The sequence below is a fragment of the Sylvia atricapilla genome, chromosome 24 (assembly GCF_009819655.1).
Source record: "Sylvia atricapilla isolate bSylAtr1 chromosome 24, bSylAtr1.pri, whole genome shotgun sequence".
In the NCBI taxonomy this organism is placed as follows: domain Eukaryota; kingdom Metazoa; phylum Chordata; class Aves; order Passeriformes; family Sylviidae; genus Sylvia; species Sylvia atricapilla.
Window position 1 is genome coordinate 6685819 of NC_089163.1, and position 25222 is coordinate 6711040.

Sequence of the window (25222 nt, forward strand, 5' to 3'; positions counted from 1 at the left end):
CAAGCCTGTCTCACCACAATCACACACCAGCAGCCAGCTCCCTCTGGCACCAGCTGTTGGAGCAGCCTGTTTTGTAGCTGCTTCCCACTGTGTTTGTTTTGAATAAATACATTTGTAGGAATCGTTATCAAAACGTACAACCTTGGACGGGTTGCCCTTCAAACCAAAAAGGCAGAACCAAAGCTTTGGAGATGACGTTGGTGGGGAGGACACAGCTGAGGAGCAGCTCTTATCGGCTGCAGAAGCCCCAGGGACAGTCCACAAAAGGAGCATTTCCTCTGGATGTACTTACCTTTCCCGGTGCCGGAAGGTGGGTCTGGCTGGCGATGAGCAAACATCTTGTTTTTCCTCCATCCCCCAAGAGCCACGCTGCAGCTCAGACAGATCCCCTCAGCTGCCCTGGCGATGCAGAGATGGGCACATAGGAGCCCTTCTTTTCCCAATAAACATTTCATAGCTGCCAGCACCAATAACTCCCTGGGTACAGCAAACATCTTGCTGTGAGACCCAAGTGCACTGCTCCAAGGTGTGGGCTCCTGGCTGGCTCTCTCCCTTGGAAGTTTTATGCTCAGAAATAATTTCCCCTACATTCACTATCAAAAGCAAAGAGATTCGTAAGTAACATAACTGAGAGATTGTCCATGGTAAGGGGGTGGAATGGTCTTTAAACCTTCCAACCCAAGCCAGTCTATGATTATGCAAGGAAGAAAAAGACCTTTCCTGCAAGGAGATGGGTGCCAAGTGGTGTTTTGTTTCCAACCCAGCCCACAGCAGAGCAGACACGAAGAGTGAGGTTTCTGCTCCACTGCTCTTCAACTCATCCCTTGGAGAAAGCACTGCCCACAGCCAAACCACAAGCAGATTTTTATTTAAATTAAATTTTCTTCCCTTGTTATTCCATAAGGCGATTCTGCTAAGCCAGCAGGTGCCTTGGGAGCTCCCTGAATGCTGGAGGAAGATGCTCTGCTATTGTATGAGCACTCAAGCAGTGCTGTTAACCTTCTGCTCTGAACTGCCACATTGTAAATGCTTCATTGTGGGGTGGGGGGTGGGGCTTTCTTTGGTAGAGGCTGAAGATTCGAGGTCAGACAGCCTATAAAAGGCAAGCTCTTCACAAGCCTGGAGTGGAGAAGGTGTCAACACCATGGAAATAAGCAAACTACAACAAAACTCAGATATGACCTCAGAGAGAGATTTTGGAGTAACAATCTCATTAGAAAAGAGTACAAATATGTATTTATATTTAAGCATTTTTAAGCTGGAGAACATCCTCCAGATAAGAAGGCTATGCCAACAGGAAGCAACCTGAAGAGAAAGGCGTTCATTATTTCCACAGCAGAAAACAGGCTTTGCCCTGCTGAGGACACCTGCACCATGGGGTGACCACCCACTGGCAACACCCTGCCTCATCTGAATCAGAGCAGTCCCCGGGGGAGAACCTGGGCCTGCTCAGGAATGTCGGTGCTTCAGCGATGAAGTGGGAGCTCCACAAATCTTCTCTCAAAAGGCATCACAACTCTGAACACCAAATGTCAAAGCGAGCCAGTGCAGGGGCACCTCCTGGACCTGCTCTACCTGCAAAGACCCTACAGCCCCCCATACTTGAGCCCCTCAACCTCAGTGCTTATCCTTCTTTCTGGCCAAGGGCAAAGCTGTAGAAAACACAGTATCTCTGTGGTCCTGGTATAATTCATACATACTCATCCCTCTTTCCTGCCTCAAAATCCATGAAACAAAACAAAGGAGTGCAAGTGCGCATTGCTCACCCTGCTCCCAACATACATGGTTCAATCACAAAACCAGGGAATTTTTTCGGCTGAAGGGACCTTAAACTCATCTCATTCCAATCCCTTGGCATTGGCAGGAACGAATTCCATTAGACCAGGTTGCTCTAAGCACCATCCACCCTGCTCTAATTACCTGGTGAGCAGATGATGGCTAAACTCAGTTTCATCCCCACAAGGCTCCATGGGTTCCGCTCTTACAGACATCAGAAGACAACCCCAATCTAAGCCAAACCATCCTCGTTTTCCAGCCTGTACAGACATACAGAGATTTATCTGAAACATTTTAGAGTAGCTCAACACTCCACAGTAGCTCAGTATTGAGAAAGTATTGAATCCTCAGGAGAAAGCTAAATCCCTTTCTTATAGTGCCTGTGCTCTGGAAGGTTCTCATTAAGTGATGGCACCTGAGTTCCTTGGAAATGACAGCGCTGTTCATTTGGACTGTTTCCATGATGAGGTACAGAGGCTCAATGAAACAGATATGTCTACACGTGTCTGTCTCTCTCCTATCTGTCAGCCTACTTCAGTCTCTCTTACTTAGGTACCCAGGAAGTTTAGTGATGGTAAATTGAACCTATGCTGAAGGAAAGAAGGGTTAATTAGGAATCAGAAAGAAATTCCTGCTTGAGGGTGGCGAGGCCCTGGGACAGCTTGCCCAGAGAAGTCATGGCTGTCTCTGATCCCTGGAAGTGTCCAAGGCCAGGTTGATGGAATAGTGGAAGGTGTCCATGTCATGGCAAGGGGTGAGATGACATGGGGTTTAAGGATCCTCCCAACTCAAGTCAGTCTGTGATTCTGTGAAAAATCTAACTTATCCCTGTCTCCAAGTCTGGAAAAATGATTTATGGCTTATGTCATAACTCAGTTCCCACTGGCTTTGTCTTTCAAGGAGAGAAGAAAAGGGACTGTCCATGGGGGAGGTTCAGTTCTTAGAAACACAAACTGTCTCGCAGAGATGCCCAGGATAGGACAAACTGTCTTGACCTTCCTACGCAAAAATGTGCAGCTTCACAGAATACTGCTGCTCCAGCAAGAGCTGGAGACAATGATAAGAAAGAAATTTCTGCTAAAAATAGCCCAAAATCAAACAGTTTCAGCAACATTGTGCTGGTTTTTTTTAAAATGCATTTCTTCCTATTTCATAATGTGTGTGAAAAGCACATAATTCACCAGGGAAACTACATAGAACACTGCCTGAAACAGAGAGCACAGCCTGAAAATTCAGTTTTGTCATGACTTGGTGCACGTGCAAGAAACCTGTGGGTGGGAAAGGAGGAAACTGCAGCTGCCACCAGCACAACTTGCTCCACGTGTGTGTTATGTGTCCTACATGTGATTTTTACTACAAGAAAACATTGGACAGAGCTTGAAGCAACCTCGTCTAGTGGAAGGTGTCCCTGGCCACGGCAGGGAGATGGAATGTGACAGACTTTAAAGGTCTCTGCCAACTCAAACCAGTCTGAGATTCTATGACCGTAACAGAGAGTTGTTTGCTTGCAGCTTTCAAACAAAGTAAGAAATTCAAATGCAATAAAATAGGTCTCTCAACAGAAATTCAAATAACTTTAAAATACTCTAAAGACTCAGAACCTTTCAGAATTTATTTAATGCATTTTATTAGAGGAATAATTAGAGCTGACATTTTATAACCCCTCTTAGAATCAACATGCCTCATCTTTCTGTGCTGGTACTTTGGATCCTGAACAAAAAGGATGCTGTCACTCAGCCTGACCTGGAGGGTAACAGGAGACTTCAGGACCCTCATTGAACAGGGGAAAAATAAACCACCCAACACAACACAGATGGCACATTACAACTGCCTGGATTTAATTCTCACCAGCCCAGCCCTGGTAATCTACTGCATTCGGCAGCACCATGCCCCTCTCCCATCTCTTGCTATCGTACAGCTTTCCTATTTAAATGAGGGCAAAAACAGTAGCTCACCATCTGCTGAAAGTAAATCATTTATGTCAAACTGAAGACTGGGCTTATAAAATGACCTGACTAAATGGAGCAGTAAATGCATTACAGCCAAAGGGAGCTGAGAGCTCCTCCTCCATATCCTCAAAAATCCTCCTGCATGCTACAGAATTCCTTACATGGATATGCACAGGCTTTGCTCATTGGTGAAGTGCTGAAATTTAAATGAAAACATGTATTTGTCACTGCTTTGTCTACAGCAACCGGTTTGGAAAAGCTGCTCGTGTGGGACCTGCCTGGAAAACTCATTTGAACTTGGAGCAGTGCGACCCAGAACAGAGGCATGGAGAAGGCACATGCACCAAACTTCCAGCAAAATCAAGCTGCTCACAGACTATTCCTTCTCCCATTGCATCACAGTAGTCAACAAAGACTAAGAAAAACATCTGTTTAATACAAGTGCTGTTTCCTATTCAGTAGCAAGCAGTAACTCTTGGGGTTCCCTTCCCATGGTAAGGGGACAGAGTTTGGTCTCAAACCAAACTCTGCAGCAGAGGCCAGAGCAGAGGCCAGAGCAGAAACAGAGGCCAGAGCAGAAACAACAGAGTTTGGTCTCAAACACACAGTGCCTGACAGGGCTGCTTCTACAGAAACAAGCCTCCAAACCCTCCTGGAGGACACAGGGGCTCAGCCTGGCAGGCAGTAGCCACTCCAAAACCCTCCTTAGCTGAAAGAGTTATATCTGCCTGACGAAGGAAGGGAGGGATCCATCCAAGCCCATCCCCACCCTACAAGCAGCTCAGCCCCTGCGTGGTGCAGATAACATCCTGAGGCTGCTCCCTCCACCACCCTTCCACAGAAATGGGGAGCATGGGTACCCAGCAGGCACCAGAAATCTGTGCAAAGAAAAGCAGCAGGAACAGTGCTTACAACAGCACCATGAGCGAGCCACTTTGTCACAGGGAGGCAATGGCAAGGACAGACTCTGTCCCAGCAGGTCACTCCATCACAGCCGCTCCGGACTCCGCACCAAAGGAATACCCGCGGTGGCTATGACAGCTCAGCAGAGATGACAATGCTACCACCTCGTGTGAGCATGGCTCTCCCTGCAGCAGCATTCCACTTGTTAAAGCAACAGTTCAACAGAAATAAGCAATAGCTCTCCATCAGCTGAACAGGAGGATTTTTTCCATGAATTATTCATAAGGTTTTTTCCCCTTGCCTGAACACAGATGTGTTTACTTACACTGTGCCTCGTTTACACTCAAGGTTTAAAATAACAGGGCTCATATTCTCTCCTTACAGTTTCCCAAGAATGGGAGTAAAGCACTTTGCGCTTTTGTTGCACTCCTTTTGGTGGCTCCCAAACCAAAACTATAATTAGAAGCCCAGAGGGCCCTGCACGCTCCTTTGGTAAAGAGCTGCCTGCTAGATAAATAACACTCCTGCACACACATACATACACACACAAAGCACCTGCCAAGAAGAACTGCAGTTACACCAAGAGCCAGAAGAATGTTTGATGCTAAAACCTCTTAACAGGCTCCATCACTGACTGCCCCAGCTCACATACATGGGCTACTCCTCCCCTGTGTGCCAGGGACATCGCATTTAAGTGCTTCATTTGTTACTTCACGGCTGTAATGCAATTTGCATTCACCCAACTGCCTCAAATACATCTGCCACACCCTGGTACAACGCCCCAAAATCATTAAAAATAACCATAATCATGCAGTTATGCTGACGTTATTAGCACACATGAAATGCACAATGTTTGAACTATCTGAGGGAATCACTTACAGGTAGGGCTGGGAGAACAAGTACTAGGCTTGTTCTCTATTGAGCCCTCATGAAAGCTGGCTGAAAAAGCTGGATGAAGTGTCCTCAACCCTGGTTTTCAGCTGGGCTTACTGCTTCAAAATTGCCATCAAATATCACAGAATCCTAGAATGGTTTGGGTGGGAAGGGACCTGAAAGCTTATTATCTCATTATCTCTTATCTCCTCCTGTTACAGCGGGACAGCTTCCACTATCTGAGAATGCTCCAAGCCCTGTCCAACCTGGCCTTGGACACTGCCAGGGACATGGTAGCCACAGCTTCTCTGGACACCCTGTGTCAGGACCTCCCCACCCTTCCAGAGAAGAATTTCTCCTCACTATCCCACCTAATCGTGCCTTCTGTCAGTTTGAGGTAATTCCTCTTTGTTCCCACTATCTGCCTGCGTAAAAAAGCCACCCTCCCTCCTTTTTATAAGCCCGTTTAGGCACTGGATGGAGCTCTGATGTCTCTCTGGAGCTTTCTCTTCTCAAGGCTGAATACCCAGAACTCCCTCAACTTGTCAAGGACACTAAGTTAGCACTACACTACCCTAAGTTGATTCCAAGACCTTTTCTCCTGACAGCAACACTCCAAACATATTTAATTGCAGAGGAAACATCATTCTCCCCCACAAGAGCCTGCAGTGAGGGAAACTCCCAGGACACAGTGCCTAACCCAGCGGTGCCTAGGTGTGCCCAGGGGCGCAGCAATGTGGTTTTCTGTGCTGCTTTAATGAGTTTTAAGAAGTTGTACCAGTTGCTAGACTGAGTTGACTACCTGGGTTGCTCTCACATGCTCACTGCCACCATCAAGCAGAGAAACAAGGGCTGCAAGGTAACTAAAATTACCTTTACAGTAATTATCAGCCTGAACATTGCACTTTTAAAGACTAACAACCCTTACCTAGGAGCGCAGCAAGGCACTGGCTAGCTAAAGATTATCTACTAAATTCGGTGATACTGGGAGACCTCAAGTCTCAGTTTTCTGGCCAAGCCCCAGTCACTTACACCTGCAGAGCAACACAGAGGATGAAAAAGCTGGAGGTGTTCTCAGCATCCATCAGCATGGAATGAGCCAGATCCAGCACAGACACAGATGCTGGCTCTGGAGACACAATTGGGACACCACAAGCTCCAAGGAGCCAAAGGGAATGAGTTAAGTGAGCAGGGGGGCTGTGAAGCCAAGTTTTGTAGGGTAGGTACAAACATCGCAGGTATCCACACACAGCAGCCTGTGCTGCTCCTGAGCTGGGTGAAGGCTTTGTTTCAGGAAGGCCCATCCCTTCCTGAAGTCTTCTCTTCTTTCAGGGCTCACCATCCCACGCAATAGCACAGAGAAGGAGAAGAAAACCATTCTCACCACAAAGCTTGAGATGTAAACTCCCAGTATCACCAAAAGAATCCAACCTTCAACAACTTGAAAACTCACAAGACCAGGCAGCTTGGTTTTAGAGCCCACTAAAAGCTAATTGAGCTCCCCTATCAAAAGCAGCAGAGCACACTCCATGCTGGTTGCAGCTCCCCAAGACACATAGCACTGGGGAATGCAAACTGGGATGCTGCTGACTTTGTCTCAAGAATGGAAACAGCAAAGCATCTTCTGTGGGCACTGGGCACAGCAGAGAGGTGAAGAGATACCTTCTCCAGAAAGATCTCCTCTTTTTTTTTCTCCCCTCCCCTTTTTTTCTCTTTTCTCCTTTTTTAAAAAAGATTGCAGGTGATGGTTAAATTCTGCACCACTCCCAGAAAAAAAACCCCATGGGAACGATCCTACTGCACATCTGCAGGCTCCTGTCTATGCCCAAGGAGAGCAGGCAAGCATCCAAAACCTGGGAGTAACCATGTTCCCAACAGGCCTGGTCCACAGGCAACAGGCAGAAAACCAGTCACTCACCTATTCCCCCAAACACTCAGAGCCAGGAGTCAGAAGCTGTTTGTAAAGCCTCAAGGTACTGACTCTGTTTGACTGGGATAAACTCCATTGCCACCAGGGCCCCAGAAGAATGTTGCCCCAACGAATGCAGCACCAGAAGAACACTGCATGTCCCAGGAATGTGCTCAGACACTTCCCACCACCCCCACAGGGATAGTTTTCTTCCCAGCTTTCCTGCTCATGATGCTCAGTGACCACAAAGTCACCCTGGACCCTAGGGTGGCTCCACAAGCCAGGTAGCAAAGGAGAAGAGGGTTCCTGGAAAACCATGGCAGGTTTTGCAACACCTCCCACACAGATCATGTTCTCCAGAATCCTTCCAGGATCCTGCACCACAGGGCAGGCGACACCCACCCGGAGTAAAAAAAGCAGTGGGATATCAGTGCTTGGATTAATGAGACAATCTCTTCGGCAGTCCCCATCCCACTACAAAGTCATTCTCCTCTTAGCAGGGTTAGAGAGAAGCCCTCAGTGAGCACAGCTTCCTAATATTTCCATTGCATGATGTTCTTTATCCTCTATTTGCACATTTTGGCCTGTTTTGTGCATGCAAAAAGCACCTCAGGGATGCCTGGAGGTTCTGCCCTGTGTCCTCGCATCTCACTTCTACACAGTAAGATCCTACAGCACCATCCAGAACAGCCAAAGAGTTCCCCAATGCGTTGGGGATGGGTACCAAGATGGTGGGAGACACCAGGACAGCTAACTAACACAGGGTGACACAACTGTCACCTTCCCAAGGCTGCATCCTGCATGGCTGGCAGGGATAAAAATCCTCCCATCCTCACCAGGAACAGGAACAAAACAGAACGGGAATGTGAAGCAGGAATTAAATACCATCATGTGCAGTCAGTAGTCAGTAATGGGCATGCAGCAGAACAGCTAAGTCCTGTCACCTCCCAGAGCTGCTCCTTTCATGAGCCAACAGACTGCAGAATCGCTCCCACCCCCCCAAGACTTGGCCTCCAGCTGTTTCCACCAGTCTGTTTTTTCCATCCAGCAGTGAAATCAGGCAGCTTTAGTTTTTAATCCCTTTAACTAGGGGTGTGCAGCAGTCTTCATTCCTTAATTACATCCATTGATACATCCCATGCAACACATTTACAACCAACCATTTTCACTGAAGATGGCTTTGAATCAAAATTGCTGTCAGATTCCCATACTGGCTGTGCAGCGTCACCAACAGGGAGAAGACACAACATGGTGTTTTGAATGCTTTAACAAGACACACAGCTTACAAATGTTATTTTCATTAAATAATCACCTGTTTCTTTGGCAGGATTTAGGTGACTCCAGAGCAGAGAAACCACTGGCAGTCTGAGGCTTCACAATGGGGAGCACAGCTCTCAGAAGTTTACAGCAAAAAAGTGACCATTTCAGGCAATCCTCTCAATATTGACCCATGAGATGGAGGGATGGCATTTCAGTGCCTATCCTGATGATTTTGGTCCATCACCATTCAGTAGCTCAGTTAAAGGCAGACAATGGGGATGCTCCATTTCCTCTGCTCAGCTGTCAGGAATCTCTTTGATCCTCTGGGAGAGCAAACACTCAGTGAGCACTTTATCACCCCCATTTCTGCTGCAGAATGAAAATAATGATGCTGACACCTTCTGCCTGCCCACAGAGCCATGGCAGCATTATCCCACAGAGAGCCTGTGCTCACTCCTGCTTTGAATTACTGCCCCAGATCCTATCCTGATGCACTAATGGCTCACCAGGGCACAGCAGCTGAGCTCCAGCCGGCAGCCTGGCCTATAAGCAGTAGGAAATAGTGAACAGGATATTAAACACCATCATGGGGGGAAGGGAAAGCACTGATTTAAAGAATGGGATGGAAGATGGTATTGTGAGGGTTTTTTCACCACTGGAGACCCAAGTAAGGATCCATGCTGGTTCCTGCAGCACCCTCTGCTCAGGTCCGGCATCAGCCCAGGGTCGCTGCAATTATTTACATGGAGGAAATGTACACAAACATTGCCTTCTTCAGACTACAGAAAGGAAAAGGAAGTTGTGTTCACCCTCAGTGCAGCAGGGAGTGGTCAGAAATACACTTTGCACCCACATTCAGGGGCTGTTTGCTCATATTTTTGGTTGCCGCCCTCTGTTCTCCACTGGATGGTTTGATGTGGGAAGCTGTCATGGGTTGTGATTTCACTGAACAAACACCAACACGGGGGAAGCTGTCATGGGTTGTGATTTCACTGAACAAACACCAACACGGCCACATTCCAACGGTTCTTAAGAGGTATTTTCTACCTCTTCAACACCCACCTTTGCCACCCAGCATACCACAGCAGGGTAGAGCTGAGTATCACACTGGTGCTCCTAGATGGCCCTCGTGTTTCTGAACAAAACACCACAGCACCTTCCCCTTCAGCCACCCTTAATCCTGCTGATCCAAACACTGCTCCATCCAGGAGCTCCACGGACAACATGCACTAAAAGGATCTCTCCTACCCTCCCGTCCAGCTGCACCAAACCTGCTTTTCCTTCTACCATCCCTGCTCCTTCTTCCACCACCCCTCGATTCCCTCCAACCTACTTCCAGAGACTGCCCAGGACCCTCTTCCCCACCAACTTACACTTTCCTCCCCAGTCCTCTCCCTTTTATCCTGTATCACATGCCACACTGAGAGAAGCTTAACGTCCCTGAGGGCATTAAAGGGAGCTTGGGCATGAAGTCAGGCAGGCACGTGCACTGGGGAAACTGGGGCAGAACTTGGAAACTATAAACCAGCCTTCTCGACTCCCACCGGTGCCAATGCAACCTGCAATGGCACCACCAGGAGCCAGCCAGCTGAGAAGGCAACAATAAACAGCTTCCAACTATTTCAACATTGCAGTGTTTTTTAAAAAATGAAGAGCCAATAAAGACAAAATATTTTCTTTAGTCGGGATAAAGCATATGCAGAAAACAGTAGGGGGGTTAAATTTCTGTCTATTACAATAAATTGTACATGGGGATAGTGGTGCTTCCTGGCTAAGCTACTGGCCTTATATACATGATTTAGCATCCCATTGATACTTATGAGTTAGGTCTCAAAATAATCCTTATTCTACTCAAAGTGTCTGTTTGTGTGTGTACAAGCACACCCCCAACAATATAATGGTGGTAGGAACAATCACATGTTCTTTTGGAGAAGCTTTGCTTATTTTTCCCTTTTTTATATTTAAATCCTAGTTGTGCAATTGCTTCATGCACAGCTGAAACCACACTGAGCCCAAGAGTGCTTCATCCAGCTGAAAGCTACACAGACTCAAAGTGATTCAGTGTAGCTCAGGTATTTATCAAGTACCAAAAGCAACAGCAAATTAAGAATAAACCATATTATTCTCAGTATTTTTGACCCAAAGTCAATTGGTCTTGTCCACTACTGAGGACTAAATGGAGAACCCCATCTAAAATTATGCTGCTAAAGGGCTGGGAGTCCCACATTCACAATTCCAGAGAAGTGAGCCACTCTTTTCACCATGCTGCTGACAGCAGGAGCCACACAACAATATTGCTGAAATCCACATTCATGCAGCACAAGGGACTAAAATGCCACACAAATCCTCTTTTCTGCAGGCTCTGGTGATATCATTGTTCAGGCTAAAATGGCCATAAGAAGACCCTTCAAACAATGCCAGGGTGAAAGAGTGGAGAGTGCAAAAAGCATTGATGAGCTCACTCAGGTGCCACAGCCAAGCGGCTCTTGTCAAACCCGCTCTTTGGTCCTCCAATAAATATATTCTTAAATCACCTCCTCTGCACTTCCTTCAGGTTCTCTTTCTATACACACAATCTGAAGGTAAATAATTGCCTGTTCCTCCCTAAGATGAAAATAATGAACATACAAATAAGATCTCAGCAGGCTGAGCTAGCTGGAAGGCACCGCCTCACCAGTGTAAGCTGAGCAGGGCAATACAGAAAATAAAAATAGAGAGAAATGAGAGTCCTGGCAGCAGCAAGAAATGTAGCTTAAGAGTAAAAAGCAAACAAGACAGAAACAAATGCAATGAACCGGTCTCTGGTTAGGACTCTGTGCATAGCCTGAGCTCACTCCAGCTTCCCAGCTAAACAAGCTGCAAAAACTCTTTAGAAACGAACTATAACTCCACAACACGGACGTTTCATTCTCTTATCTCTAAGCATGGGAGATGTTTAAAAAGTATCTGCCTTACCAGGCTGTGCCCCCTGCTCAGCACCCAGGGAAGGAGAAGACAACCTGCCCTGCTTCACTCCACAGGCTTCGGTTCGCTGCCTTGGCTTTGAAGCACTTGCATTGAGCATGGACCTCACTGGTGTCACTGCCACGTGGATTCACTGTTTCCCAGGCATTTCACCTGCTGACACTATGACTGCAAGCATGTTTGTTTTATTAAACCGTGCTCCTATTCTTAAGCTACCATCCAATTACTGCTCCCAATTACTCGGTGCTCAAGAGCCAACATTAATTACAGAGTACCCTTTGAACAAGGCTGCTGTCTTCTGAGCTGCAAAGAGCTGGAGCATCCAGGACCAGTCTTTCCTCTGGAAGAAGAAACAGAGATTCCTCTTTCAGTGGTGGATTAACAGTCCTGAGCATGAAGGGCAGGTTCAGTGAAACAGACAATGAGCATCATAGCCTCAACACCCAGATTTCAGCAGCCCTTTGGATTCCCCAAGTATTCACAGCAATAAATACCCATTTCTCCTGTTATGAGATTCAACAAAACACAAGCACCAGCTCAAGCCTGGGGATGTTAAACCAGAAATCCCTGGGATTGAGAGCACGCACCAGCAACAGGAGCCAGTGCTGTATAAATGCCCATGAGTTTTAAGCGCCTTTGGCAAAGCACACAAAACCAGGAGGATGAAGACCCCAAACTCTATGGGGGAAATGCCTGCCTACTGTGGCTCTTCAAGCACAGGTCACTTTATATCAAGAACTGAGCTGTTCAGGAATGAACAACAGATGTATAAGATTAAGACCCAAAACAACTCTCTATGCAAAGCGCAGGGACACAGAAGTACAGCACGAGCCTTCAGGAAGGGCACAGAATGCCCATTTGCCTTCACACAGTGGCCTCTGCAGACAGCAGCATAACAAGTTATTTTGCAACTCACATTGCTTAGATTTAATAATCCTTCTAGTGCAAGACATCCATCTGTTGGATTTAGAGAAAGATCCCGTAAACTCTGGCCTCTTTTTTTCCTTTCTACAAATAGATATCTATTGCACAAGGCACGGACGCAGTGCCACTTGCATGGAACAGTGATATTCCAGAAGGAAACAGCACTTCACCATGATTATCTGCTTATTTTTTATTGAATATTAGATTTTTTTTTCTCAAGAAATGTGTTTCTCTTTGCTTGGTGCAGTGCACTTTCAAAGTGTTTCACCAACAGCACTGCAGAACTCAGTATTGGCAACAGCAGGGAAGATCAGTGCTAGACTTCTAAATACAGGAGGAAAAACAAAAAGGTGAATAACTCTTCTCTGTACTTCACTTCTGCTCCCAGACCTTGCCAGACACAGCTTCTGAGAAAAATCCATTTTGTAGCACTGGCTCAGGGAACACCATGGTGGCTTGAACTGCTCACACCAGGGACATGCCTGCATGGGGACACAGGGAACACATCCCACATCTGGGACAGTGTCAGTTGAGTACTGTGGAGCAGCAGAACATGCTTCTATAACCCACAACATATTTCATATTAAGAGCAGCAATTTAATCAATTAGTGGTCACCCAGTGAGCTGCTATTTTACAGAATTTCATTTTAAACAGCAAAACCAACTTCCAGCACAGTTTAAAATAAGAAGGCATCACACAAGCATACAAATGCTTGTGCCATTGGGAAATGGGGAATGGCTATGTAGGTTTCTGCTGCAGGCTGGTTATACCAAACACTTCATTAGTACCAGATGGGTAGGTCTCAGATTTCAAATGAAACACACACATCCTCATTTACAATGATTCAACCCAAAAAAGCCAGTCCTCCAACTCAAATGCAAGTGCCGCATCCATTTTTCTCCACAGTAAGTGCAGATCACATTTATGACCACTGCAAAAGCCAGAAAGGGATGGTGCTCAATTTGCTCGGTACCACACTGGCTAATTACTTTTGTGACAAATTATCTGCACTGCTCCAAGCTGATTTTTTTACAATTCACATTTTTTTATTAAAGATACAGTTAACTGCTTGGAGCAGCAAAGACACTATTTTTCTAAACACAGGAACAAATTTCAAGCCTATTTCCCAAAGCACCATCAAAGAGCTCATCACTGCCGATACCAAGAGGTCTGGATCTTTTCATGTCTGGGAATCAATTCTTAATTTTAAGTTTTCACAAAGCCTGTTTTCTTGTTTTCAAGAAACTTGCCCCATCCCAAGCTTTAATGAGTCATCCCCAGACATCTCTGACTTGCAGCACCTGAACTGACTACACCCATGAAATACCTTGTGACGAGGCAAAACCACAGTCCATGGGGCGGGAAAGCAGGGCAAGGAGATGAACTCAGAAAAACAGACAAAAACTGCACGTTCCTCAGTAGCTGTTTCTTCTGGAGATGTGGAACTGACCAAATGCTGGGCTTGGCTGACACAGGGATGTTGAGATGCTGCTCAGTCTTGTGAGGTGTAGCCAGCTGCATGTCTGCCCTGTTTTCCTAAATCCCAAATGCTCTTGCTCCAATATCAAAGCTCTGACAATGCTTTACAACAGAGAGCCTTGTGCTTTTCTCTCTCCATTTGTCTTTTATTTTAAAGAAACGTCTCAAAATATTTTCTCAGGGAGTGTTTCTGCTGAACGGAATTGGGGAAAAACACACGCAGGCACTTTAGGTAGACAGGAACCACCCACTTGCAAACCTCCTGTTTCAGAGGTGCATAGCTGCAGCTCCAGTTGATATTCTCTCCCACCCAGTCTAGAAAATTCATTAGAATACGTGTTTTAGTAAAAAACGAATGTTCTTCACCAATCCTATAGTGTTTTTCTAGTGGTAAAGCTGAAGTGCTATGAAAGTCACAATTTAATCAAATCTCAGTTTCAATATAATTCATCACTCCTTGGTTTTCTGCCACAGTCAGAAGTTTCAGAAGGTTAACCTGTTTCCAAAACAAACAATCTATCAACAAATTTTCAGCTGATTTTGTAGTTAATACATCAAAAGGGCAGAGCTCTTTGTTTCCTTACATTTGTGCTTTCAAAGGCCAGGCAGGGCGTGGTACCTCTGCACAGCAAAACCAACTTTTTGCATCTGCTCCCACTACAGGAGTGATTTACAACTGTTTGTGCTGAGAAATCATGAGAAATGGTTAATGTACAACCACTTCCCCCAGCAGCATCAGCCCAGCAAACAGAGCCAATCCTGTAACTAGGTTAGCTCCTCACTGAGACACCAATGAGCTCTGTGCACACCTTTCAACCTCCTGAACCTGTGTGCGATGGAGCTGCTGGCACAGGGCACTGGCACCTCTCCTTCACCTGTGTCTGCAGAGAACCTTATCACTGGCACAGATGTAGCTGTGCATCTACCTCAAAAAAGGAGAAAAAAGTTTAATTCCACTGTATTTGCATATGCTGCGTATAATACAATGTATTCGCATTCCCAAATTGCCAGCCTTTGTTGTCATTAGCACTGTGCAGATCAAACCCACCAGTGCAACACTCAAGCAACGCTCATGCTGTAGAGTCCAGCTCAATTATAAAAAGAAATAAACCTGCAAGAAAAGCATCACAGTGAAATACCAAATTTCTCCATAATTGCAAGCCTCCTTTCTTTGTGAATTCATCCCTCATGTCCATTATCTACTCCTTCCTGCCTCTGGAGCCATGCAGGCAAGTAACACTAATAGATTCAGTATCCCCAAGCGCTCCCTCTCAATTCATCACGCAACAGGGACTCTTTTTTAATAAACCACATATTTGCAAAAGGAATATTGCCATACGTCATCATCAGGATAGATGAAAAGAGTCAATCACCATTTTTAAATAAGCCAAGAGCAGCACTTGCAAAACATGAAGCCACTAATACTGTCCGTGCCACTGCTGATTTCCCCACCAGCATCTGATGGGTGTTTGCAGGCGGGAGGAAGAGCACCTGAACCAAGAAGAGGAATGTTTTCTGCATCCATGCCCCAAAACTGAGTGGATGGGAGATACCAGCTACTCAAAGCATCTTGGTTCAGAACAAAACAAAAAAAACTTGTTTTAGTGTGTAAACAGAGGAAACAAGGTAATTTTTTGAGATGAACATGCTCAGACACCATGAGTCCCTTGGGTTCTTGTTATCAAGGGGATGAAACATCCCAAACCTCAGTGCAGAGATGGGCAGGGATGGCGTCCTGCAACAGGATGGGCACAACAGCTGCTCTCACCTCATCAACCAACTCCAGCTTTATTCTATCATTTCCTGGAGGAGCAAAGGAAAGAGCAGAGACAGGTGGGAGCAAACAAACTGATACTGCCACTCATAAATAGAGAAGTGTTTTTTAAGGCAGCATCTAAGTAGACCTGATGGAAATAACAGAAGCAAGAGTTACAACAGGAACAAAAACCCCTCCAGAAGTCTGAAGAAACTATGGCACTCACTAGAAGCACTATCAGAGGAACTCAGCATGCGGCCATTTTCCCCCTACTATCACTAGCATACCCTTCCCATGTTGATGCAGTTGCTCCCACTGCAGATAAACTCCCTTCTCCAGGCTCATATGACAATATTAAATTTTTCAGAAGGCCATGAAGAATGAAGTCAGCTCATCTGTGTGAGTCAGCAAACTCACATGTCTGCAAGACCCCTTTTCCATTGAACATCTGGGGGGGCAGCCTGGCTGCACATAAAAATCCAAGGAAAAGCAATATGAATGTATCCTGCATTCTTCCCCTTCCAAAACATTTTCTCCTTCTACTTTTTCCCCCCTTCAAGAAAGTGTGGGGTTCCTTAAACCCTTTTGACTAGAAATACATATAAACAGCTGAAAACTCACACTTTCTCTGCACCTGAACTCTTCTCCAGGCTGCCAAAGCTTCCAGCTTTTCCTTGATGAAAGTTATGCCCACAGCTGGACCAGGCAGTCCAGACTGAGTTTATCATGTTGCTACTTCATGTGCACATTCACCAAGATTCTCACAAGCTTCTCACCACACACACTCAACTTTCAAGTTGGCAGTTGGAGATAAAAAAGCAGCGATATCAGCATCAGCCTCCCACTAATCCCAGGAGGAATGGAGTGACATGGGTGCAGTGCTGGTACTTCCCAGAAAGAGGGATGAAAGGACACCAGGGAAGTGCCTGATACTCATCCCATCTGGTTTCTCCCTGCTCAAATTGTAATACATGCTACTAAGGGTCCTAAAAATGCTGTTTTCTCACATGGAATGTGACCCCTTCCTCCTACAAGCTATAGGGGTCTGCCTTCTGTCTCTGTCACACTTACATGATAAACAGCCTTTTTACTGCATCAATACACTTACACTCATGCAGGAGAAACAGGGATGCTGGCTAGGTGATTTCTTTTGACTTCAGACCAACAACTCCCCCCACAATTTGAACACACAATTTCCATCTTGCCTGTCAACTGACTGCCAACCAACAGTTGTAAAACAGGTATTTAGGCCAGAAAACTTTGACCTAATGCTGGATTTCAAGACTTTTCAGACCAAATGAGCAGCTGAGTTTTCATAGTACATGAAGGACAGGAGGACTCCCTTGTACCAGGAGGATGACAGCTCACCACTGCTCTTCTCCAAGGGGCTGCACCCCTGGAAGGTCCCATTGGCTTGTGTCTGATGTACATGTGAAGGTGACACTGCCAGGGTATGTGTCTTTGCTAATAGGACTAAAACACTAAGCACACACAGAATCCAGTATTTAAAGGACAGAACAGCAGGGTTTTTTTGGGATTTAAGTGAGTTTTTTGTCAGTCTGAGCTGCCTCTGCACTGACTAAAATTTGCGTTTTCCCACAAAGCCCCAGGGGATCCTGCTCTCCTCTGCCCCTCATATTAGAGGGGAAATCAGTGATATACATTTAGGTGAGATATCAGGAAAAGTTTCTTCCCCCAGAGGGTGGTGGGACACTGACCAGACTCCCCAAGGAATGGTCAGAGCCCCAAGGCTGCCAGAGCTTCAGGAGCATTCAGACAATGGACAACCATCTCAAGGATGCACAGGGTAGGACTGTTGGGGTATCCTGTGCAGGGCCAGGACGTTAAACTTGATGATCCTTGTGGGTTCCTTCCAACTCAGGAGATTCTATGACATTGATTATAGGGCCCTTTTGTCCACTGGTTCAGGAACTGGAAGGCAGCATGCAAGGCAAGGCTGCAGGACGAAAAAAATTTGCTGGCTAGGGCAGTTGAAGCTGGACCTGAAGGATTTTTATCCTTCCATGAACCAGCCCCTGCCTAATGACAAAGAACTCCTAAAACTCCCCAGCTACACATTTCTCCTTTTCCAAGTGCCTGGCTCAAGGCATTGCAGGCAGCTCACAGAGACGGAAACCAGGGCTGGAACATAAAATGTTCCATCATGCTCCATGCCAAAGGGATATAACCAAACTACCCTTCAAGCTGCCCTGGAGCATCCAGGCCATCTCATAAGTGAATTGCAATGACCAACTCATGCTTTTGATTCATCTGCACACAGGCATTGCAGATGAATTCAGGTGGGAATTATTAATTCTGTCTTCAAAGCAGAGTTTGAATAACAAGGAATAAATACAGCCTGGAACCCTGGACACAATGAGATGGGACTGTCCCCACTTACATCCTGCTTGCTCTCATATTCAGTGATACACATGCCCTAGGGGTGAAAAGTCCATATGGAATCATGCTCCAAGGCCATGCCAGCACAGGAAGGCAAGGAGATCCTGTGGGACCAGCAGCAGCACATACCATCTTCCACCTCCAAGGGTTTGGCTCTGCAATTCTACTATAAAGCTGCGTGAGGAGCTTAATTATTTATTTAACTAAAAGCTTTTAATTATCTCTCTCTCACACACACATTCCATGGGGCGGGGAAAGAGCAGAATAATCAGCCTACAGCCAGCGACCTGAGGGTTCAAAGGAATTGTGGTTTTCACAGAAACAGCTAACTAGCCCAATTCTTCTTCCACCGCTTTCAAAGCATACTCCCATCTCCAGGCTCCAGCCATTGCATGTTTGGCTGTGGTTCCACCTCAGGCTGAGCTGATCCCTGTAAGGATGACTCAATTTTGACAACGCCAAGGATCCTCCACAGGTCTGGGCTCCAGAGGAGGGTTATTTCATAGTGTCACCCTGTCTGAAAGCCAGGCTGACATCCCATGGCGCTCACCCTCATAAGTAGATGGACTGGGCTGCTCCCCAGAAATACACATGTGGGAGGGAAGCACCCAATGCTGTGGCCATGGCCACGCAACCAGGCAGAGCTCTCCCACCACCTGCAAAAAGAAACACTTGCCTGAGCTGCTCATCCTCCTTCATCTTTTAGGTTCTGCATTAAGATCAGGGAGACACAAAATTCTCAGTCCCCTCCAAAAGCACCAGAGTTCAAGTGCTGTGAGATTAAATTATAAATTACAAAGCATTGCTGTCGACATTTGCTCTGAGCACAGCAGCTAAAGCAAGCCGACATGAGAATTTGTTTAAAAATCCGAATCAGAAATGCAACAGTCTGGAGGAGCATGCCCTGAAGAGTACAACTGCTTGAACACACCCCCCCCAAGCCCACACAATTTCGCTCTCTGTGGAACTGCTTCACTTAAAAAAAAGAAAAGAAACAAAAAGAAAAGAGAGAGAAAAAAATATTTAGTCCATCTATATGATCTACATGGACAAATTAAAAGCACTGCCTTTTAAAACACAATGTGAGTGGCATTACACAAGTAAAAATTCACATAAACAGAAAACAAGCGTAAACAACCGACTGAACGTAAAGAAACTAGTAATATTAATCTGGATTAAGTACAAGCTATAAACATTCCTACCTAATCCATCCGATGGACAAAGATAAATCCCTGCTATGCTGCATCCTACAGTTCTTTGCAACTAAAGAAACCACAATACTGATCAGAACAGTATTAGATAAGACACATAAAGAAAAATCTTTACACATCATTGGCTGCTTAATCTACACAAGATTACAGCAAAAGCCAAGCACCAAGAAAGCAGAATAATCATTGCAAAAGATTCCCAGGCCCAGAATTTCTACTGATGCAAAGCTTTATATTGAACTTTCCTGGAGAAATATACAACAGCAACAAACACAGCTCCTGAACAACCCAACTATCTGCTGTTCCTTAACGCTCTAGGAAAATTGCACAGAAGTTAGAAGGAAGCCAATAGATTTGCAGTGGAGTGTAAAAGTACAAAGTAAGGTTTATGATAGGAAATTATTTGCATCCATAGGGCTGCTGCAGGGACCCTCACACTGTCCTATTAAAGCCCTTAGATTCACCACAGCTTATTCCAGCAATGTAAAAGCAGCTCCAGCAAGTTCAGACACTGACCCAGTGTGGCACACCAGTACAGCTCAGCTCTGCCTCCCCACCGCAGCCCCAGCCACACATGCCTCCATCCACAGAGGGGTGGGAAGCTCCCACCAGGAGCAGGGATCCCTGGCCTGGATACTTTGAGAGAGCCCAGAGCTTTCCCACCCAGCATGGAACAAGATCTCTGAGCATGACTGATTTCTAGGGCTTTTTCAAAGAAATAGGTGAAATATGGCAGTAAGGGGCTGAAGAAAAATCCACCCAGCAGTGTTACAGGTACTCTCATGATTCTCCCAAATGAAGAGGCTCTCAGGCCATAGCCCACATTTGGGAACACAAGGAAAGATGTCTGAGGAGAAACTCCTAGTCACATGCTGTGGATACTCAGTCAATACTTCCACTGAACATCCAAGGATGAAGAGCCTGAGGTTCACCTGCTGACCCCAAAAATCCAAGATTCCTTTGAGATGCCAAATAACTGCTGCGGAAAACCTAGTATAGAGTCACTGCCTTCCATGAGCAACCCTTCTGTACACACAACTTACTCCAGCACATTATACACCACATTCACAGCATCATCATCATCCAATTATCAGTGTATCAAACCACATGGAGTAACCCAACATCCCTGCAAGCTATCCTGGCAGAGCAAGACTTTGATAGCTAATGAATGAATTTGTGGAGGTGGCTGCTTACTACATAAGCCACATCCTGACCAGCCTATGTCCTACCTATTCAAAAATCTGCTCAACAAGTAGTAAACAGAGCAGTAGGAGAGACGTGGTTTTCACCTTCTGAAAATCAAATCCTGCCAAATGAAAAACACCATGGATGCTCATGCAGGGTACATGGGCACTTGGCAGGGAGATACTCGAGCTGTAGGTTTGGAGTATGATTGCCTGAAGCAATTTTAGGCTTTAAGAACATACAATGTTTGGAAACAGGCCAAGAGGAGTCCTTACTCCTCAGGATTGCTGCTTTCCCATGAAAGGCTTTGCTTCTGATAATCTTATTTGTTTTAACTTGCAATTGTGAGATCAGATGAAAACACATGTAATTCCTGTTCCTGTCTTCTAAACTGATACTGGAAATAATGAATGTGTTTATATTAGGAAAAAAAATCATCCCTCTCTCTGTTTCGTAAGGCTCTAATTGAGTTTTCGAGGTAAGGAGCATGCACTATGTACCTTCTGCAGCAGATTATGTTTGTCCATTGGAATCCTAGAAAATCCTCACTTTCTTTATTAAGGCCATGACAGTAGAGATATGCAAAAGACCCCACTGCATTTTAAATCCCAGCCAATGCTCAAAATTGCCCCAGAAGTGCAACTGCAGATGCTAGATGATGTAAAATATAAACATTAAGAGTATCAGCATCACTGACGCGTGACACACAACCCTTAACAATCACCACAATGCTACAGGAAAAATTTCAATTCATTAAAAATAAGGCTGGACCAGCCATTAAAAAAGAAAAACAATCTACTTTGGATCTCCACAAAGCAACCTTTGAAGCAAAGGGAGCAGATCGTGGGGCAGTGACATATGAGTTAGCTAATTGTAAGAGGAATTGCACTCCACAGCACCACAGCAGTAGTAGCAGCCAGGGCAGAGCCCCTCGACATCCCTCATCCACACCCAGCATATTCTCTGCCCCACAAGACCTTACAGAGATTATTTTTACATATCTCAACTGTGAATAAGAATCACTAATTCAAAGACCATCCCCCTAGATCTAACAAACTAAGGCAAGCAAAATCCAGCGCGTTTGAAAAGCCTTCAAATCCTAAACGGAAAGAGCAAGGTAAAGCAAAAAATGAGGTTTGTGGTACCGTTCAAAAATAAGATTTTCATGGAATAGTTTGGATTGGAAGGAACCTATTGTGCTTTGCTTCTCCAGTATCTTAATTAAATTAGCACACAGAACTATAACTGAACCATCATAGCACCTACCTGAGAATTTGAACAATCTCTAAGAAATTTTCTCTCCACCACCAAACACACAATCCTTGAATTACCATTTACACAGACACAGAGGGAAGAGCTGCCAGACCCTGTCCAAAATCACCTTCCCCAAACCAGTGCACAAAAGGTGAACAAGTTCCTTTTCACCAAAAAACAGGAAAGTTAGGACTTGGGACACTTGCAGTTGCAGCACTCAGAAATGGTCGAGGTGGATTTTAACTCATTCCAGACCTTCTGGAGTCATTTTCATTACAAACAGTGCCTTGCTTGAGATAGGAAATAAAAATATGCCTCAGTGAAAAATCCAGTAAGAGCATCACTTCCCAGTGTGCCAAGCTGTTTTCTGGACTAGAAATCAGGGGAAAGCAGGATGCAGGGACAGGAAAGAGCCCTTGCCTGACTGATGCCAGACCACAGCATCCACATTTGTCCCATGGGTGGGTGAGCAGGCACTGGTGTCTGTGGAGCCCGAAGCACTTCCCCAACAGCCCTTCCCCCGCCATATCTTCTTCCTCCTCCTGCACAATGGACTCCAGGCAGAGCTGGGGATCCCGGCTCAGCCACGGCAGCTCGGGCAACCTTGCCCCAGCAAAGGGGGACACACTGGGTGCCAGCTCCCCTAAGCTGTGTGTCCCTATCCTGCTATACCCATTTCTTGACTCCTGCAGAATCTGTCTCGGGCTGAGCCCCAGCCTTTTGACTTCCAGTACTCCATGTCACACACAGCCTCACGGAGCGCTCCTACACGAGCCGCACACAGATGCACTGGTTCCGGTCAGTGCAAACACACGCTGTGCACACACACAATGCAAACACAGACACGCTGCACACACATACACAGTTCGTACATATACAGGATGCGCACAGAAACACCCCGCACACTCACTTGGTGTGCATCGACACATGGTGCACACACATGCACAGCTTGCATACGCACTGCGTATACATGTAGCGCTCAGACGCAGAGCTCACGGCAATCACACCACACACCCCCGACACAAACCACACACACAGCGTGCCTGTGCACACCACGCGTACTCTCCGACACCCCACACACATCCTTTACACGCACAGGCACGCTGACCGCACACGCTCGCTGCGCGGATGCACCTTGCACAGATGAGCACACGCACTCACACACAGTGCACAACCACACACGCGCACAGAGACCGCGGGCACGCACCGACGCGCCGTTTGCGGACACGGACCCGCCGCGCAAAGGCCGCGCGCACTCCCCCGCGCCGTGTACACGCTCCCGCGCGCACTTACCCGGCCTCCTCCGCGCGCGGCGCCCGCCGGCCTCACACCGGGCCCCGCAGAGCCCCCGCTGCGGTGCAGTACCCCGGGGCAGCGCCGCGCCCAGCCAGCCACTCCGTCTCCGTACCTGCCCGCTCCGCGCCCGCCGCCCGCCCGCGGCTCTGCCTCCCGGCCCCTCCTCCTCCCCCCACAACACTGGAGTAAGTTCTCATTGGGCGACGGCGAGGGGCGGAACGCCATCGGCGCCTCACCATTGGCTACGGGGAAACGGCGGCCAGCGGCGCGGGCGGGGGAGCGTGCGCCCCCTCCTGGCTCCCCCCCACGCCGTTCCCTCACGTTTCCCTCCCGCGGGCGGCACCGAGGAAGCGCCCGGAGCGCCTTTCTGAGCCGGCCGCAACACCCCGGCAGCGAGAGGCTGAAATGACGGGGTTACCGTCTGTTCCTGCCACCACCACACCCCCTTCCTTCCTGCTAAGGTGATGGTGGCGGGGGGGCCTATAATTTGGCGCCGCATAAGCCCCGGTAGGAAGGGGGCAGGAAGGGTCCTGCCCGCCCGTGCCGCGGGCGGCAGCGCCGCTCCCCCTCCCTCCGTGACCTAGATTTTAAATACCGTTCGCTGCCTCCCCGAGAAAGTCGTGGCCCAGCTCTGAAGGGAAACCCGGAGTGAAGAAGCAAGGAGGAGTGTATGAAGAAAGGTTGGGGGGGCGTTGGGGCTTTGTTTATGCTGTTATTATAGTCTTCATTTTTTTTTAAGCATAAGGCCATTCATCATCAGACAGTTACTGCCTCGGTCTGTGGCAAGCCAACAAAGCGAGGGTTGAGGTGGCGAGCGCTTGGTCAACAAGAAACGCCCCCAGGAGCCCAGCACAGGACTACCGAGGAGCCTGCCCTGCCCCTGCTCTGGAATCCCGTGCCTCCAGCGTGCACTGGATTTTTCTTGCTTACAGACAAATTAGAATCAGTTATTTTTCTCAAGCAGAGCTGTCCAGCTCTCCCTGCTATGTACATCAGAGCACAACACGCTGCCTAGTGCCTCTTGAGCACTTCCAAAGGCTCCTGCAAGGCTGCTGCCAGCCTGCCCAGCTCAGGAACCAAATCCCCCTCCTTATATTTGCACAATCCAAAATACGCCTGGCACCAAGGCATCTCCGTTTGCCTCCTAAAGAGAATTAAGGTCTCAGGCACATTATTCTGCTTGGATTAAGAGCAACTGCCCTGCCTCTTCATCAGCAGATAATACCCAAAGCTGATGCACACCCTGGCTGGGGTGGCTCCATCACCATGCTGAGCCTCCACTGGTACTGACCTAGCAAGGGCCACTCAGACACTGAGGGCATTTGTGCTCTATGGGAGCTAAAAATACCCAGACTTTTAGAAAAATTAACATGCTTCTCACAGCCATTTACCCTTTCTCCTTTATGTATCTGTAACACTCCGGTCTGCCAAGAGGAACAGGGTAGCTCCCCTTTGTCTCAGTGTTGAGACCACTTGCAAAAAGCTCCTTATTCAGAGGGAAGACAGATATTTTTGTCTTAAATCTGGACTACATGGTGGTTTCCTTGGACTTAGATGATTACATCTGATTAAAAAAAGACAGGCTGGAAAAGGTCTGTCAGTTGCTGCTCCCACATTAGGGCCAGGTAGTTCCTTTGAAACATGCCCTGAAGCTCTGACTTCAGTCCCCAGTGTAATAAATTAACACATTTTAATAGCCCAGGCAGTGCATGGAGGAGCATCAGATGTTAAGTGCTGACTACTCCAACTGCTGCCTTTGCTACTGCTCACCCACGGGTGGGCTTAAAACACTGCCAGAAGAGAAATACCAGTCCAACAGACTTTGAGGAAAAAAACAACGGAGCAAAGAATCCACAGTTTCTGGTTGGCAACAGCTTCTTGCAACTAAGAAAAACAAGCAAACAAACCCACACTGCTTCACTGTACACCACACACGGCAGATTAGGTGGAGGAGAGACCAGGGCAACAAAAACTTCACATCAAAGGGGTGATTTAACACCACACAGCGCATCATTCACTGTGTTCAGATCACCAGATGATCCCCAACTCCATCTGCCAGCAGCTGAGGACAGAGAGCAGCAGCTC

The 25222-nt window shown here is 46.9% G+C and overlaps 1 protein-coding gene across 10 annotated transcripts in view; it reads right to left on the reverse strand.

Moving 5' to 3' along the window:
* The window catches only part of EPB41 (erythrocyte membrane protein band 4.1), a 95656-nt gene that overhangs the window by 53186 nt on the left and 17248 nt on the right, over positions 1-25222 (reverse strand). Inside the window, exon 2 of one of the 10 annotated variants that reach the window (XM_066335238.1) lies at positions 14290-14353. The exons of 4 other annotated variants lie outside the window; for them this stretch is intronic. In XM_066335238.1, the coding sequence (XP_066191335.1) occupies positions 14290-14353 (64 nt within the window). Of the gene's footprint in view, positions 1-14289; positions 14354-25222 lie in introns of those variants that run through there. 5 more of the 10 variants (XM_066335232.1, XM_066335231.1, XM_066335225.1 and 2 more) reach the window with 5 other exon arrangements.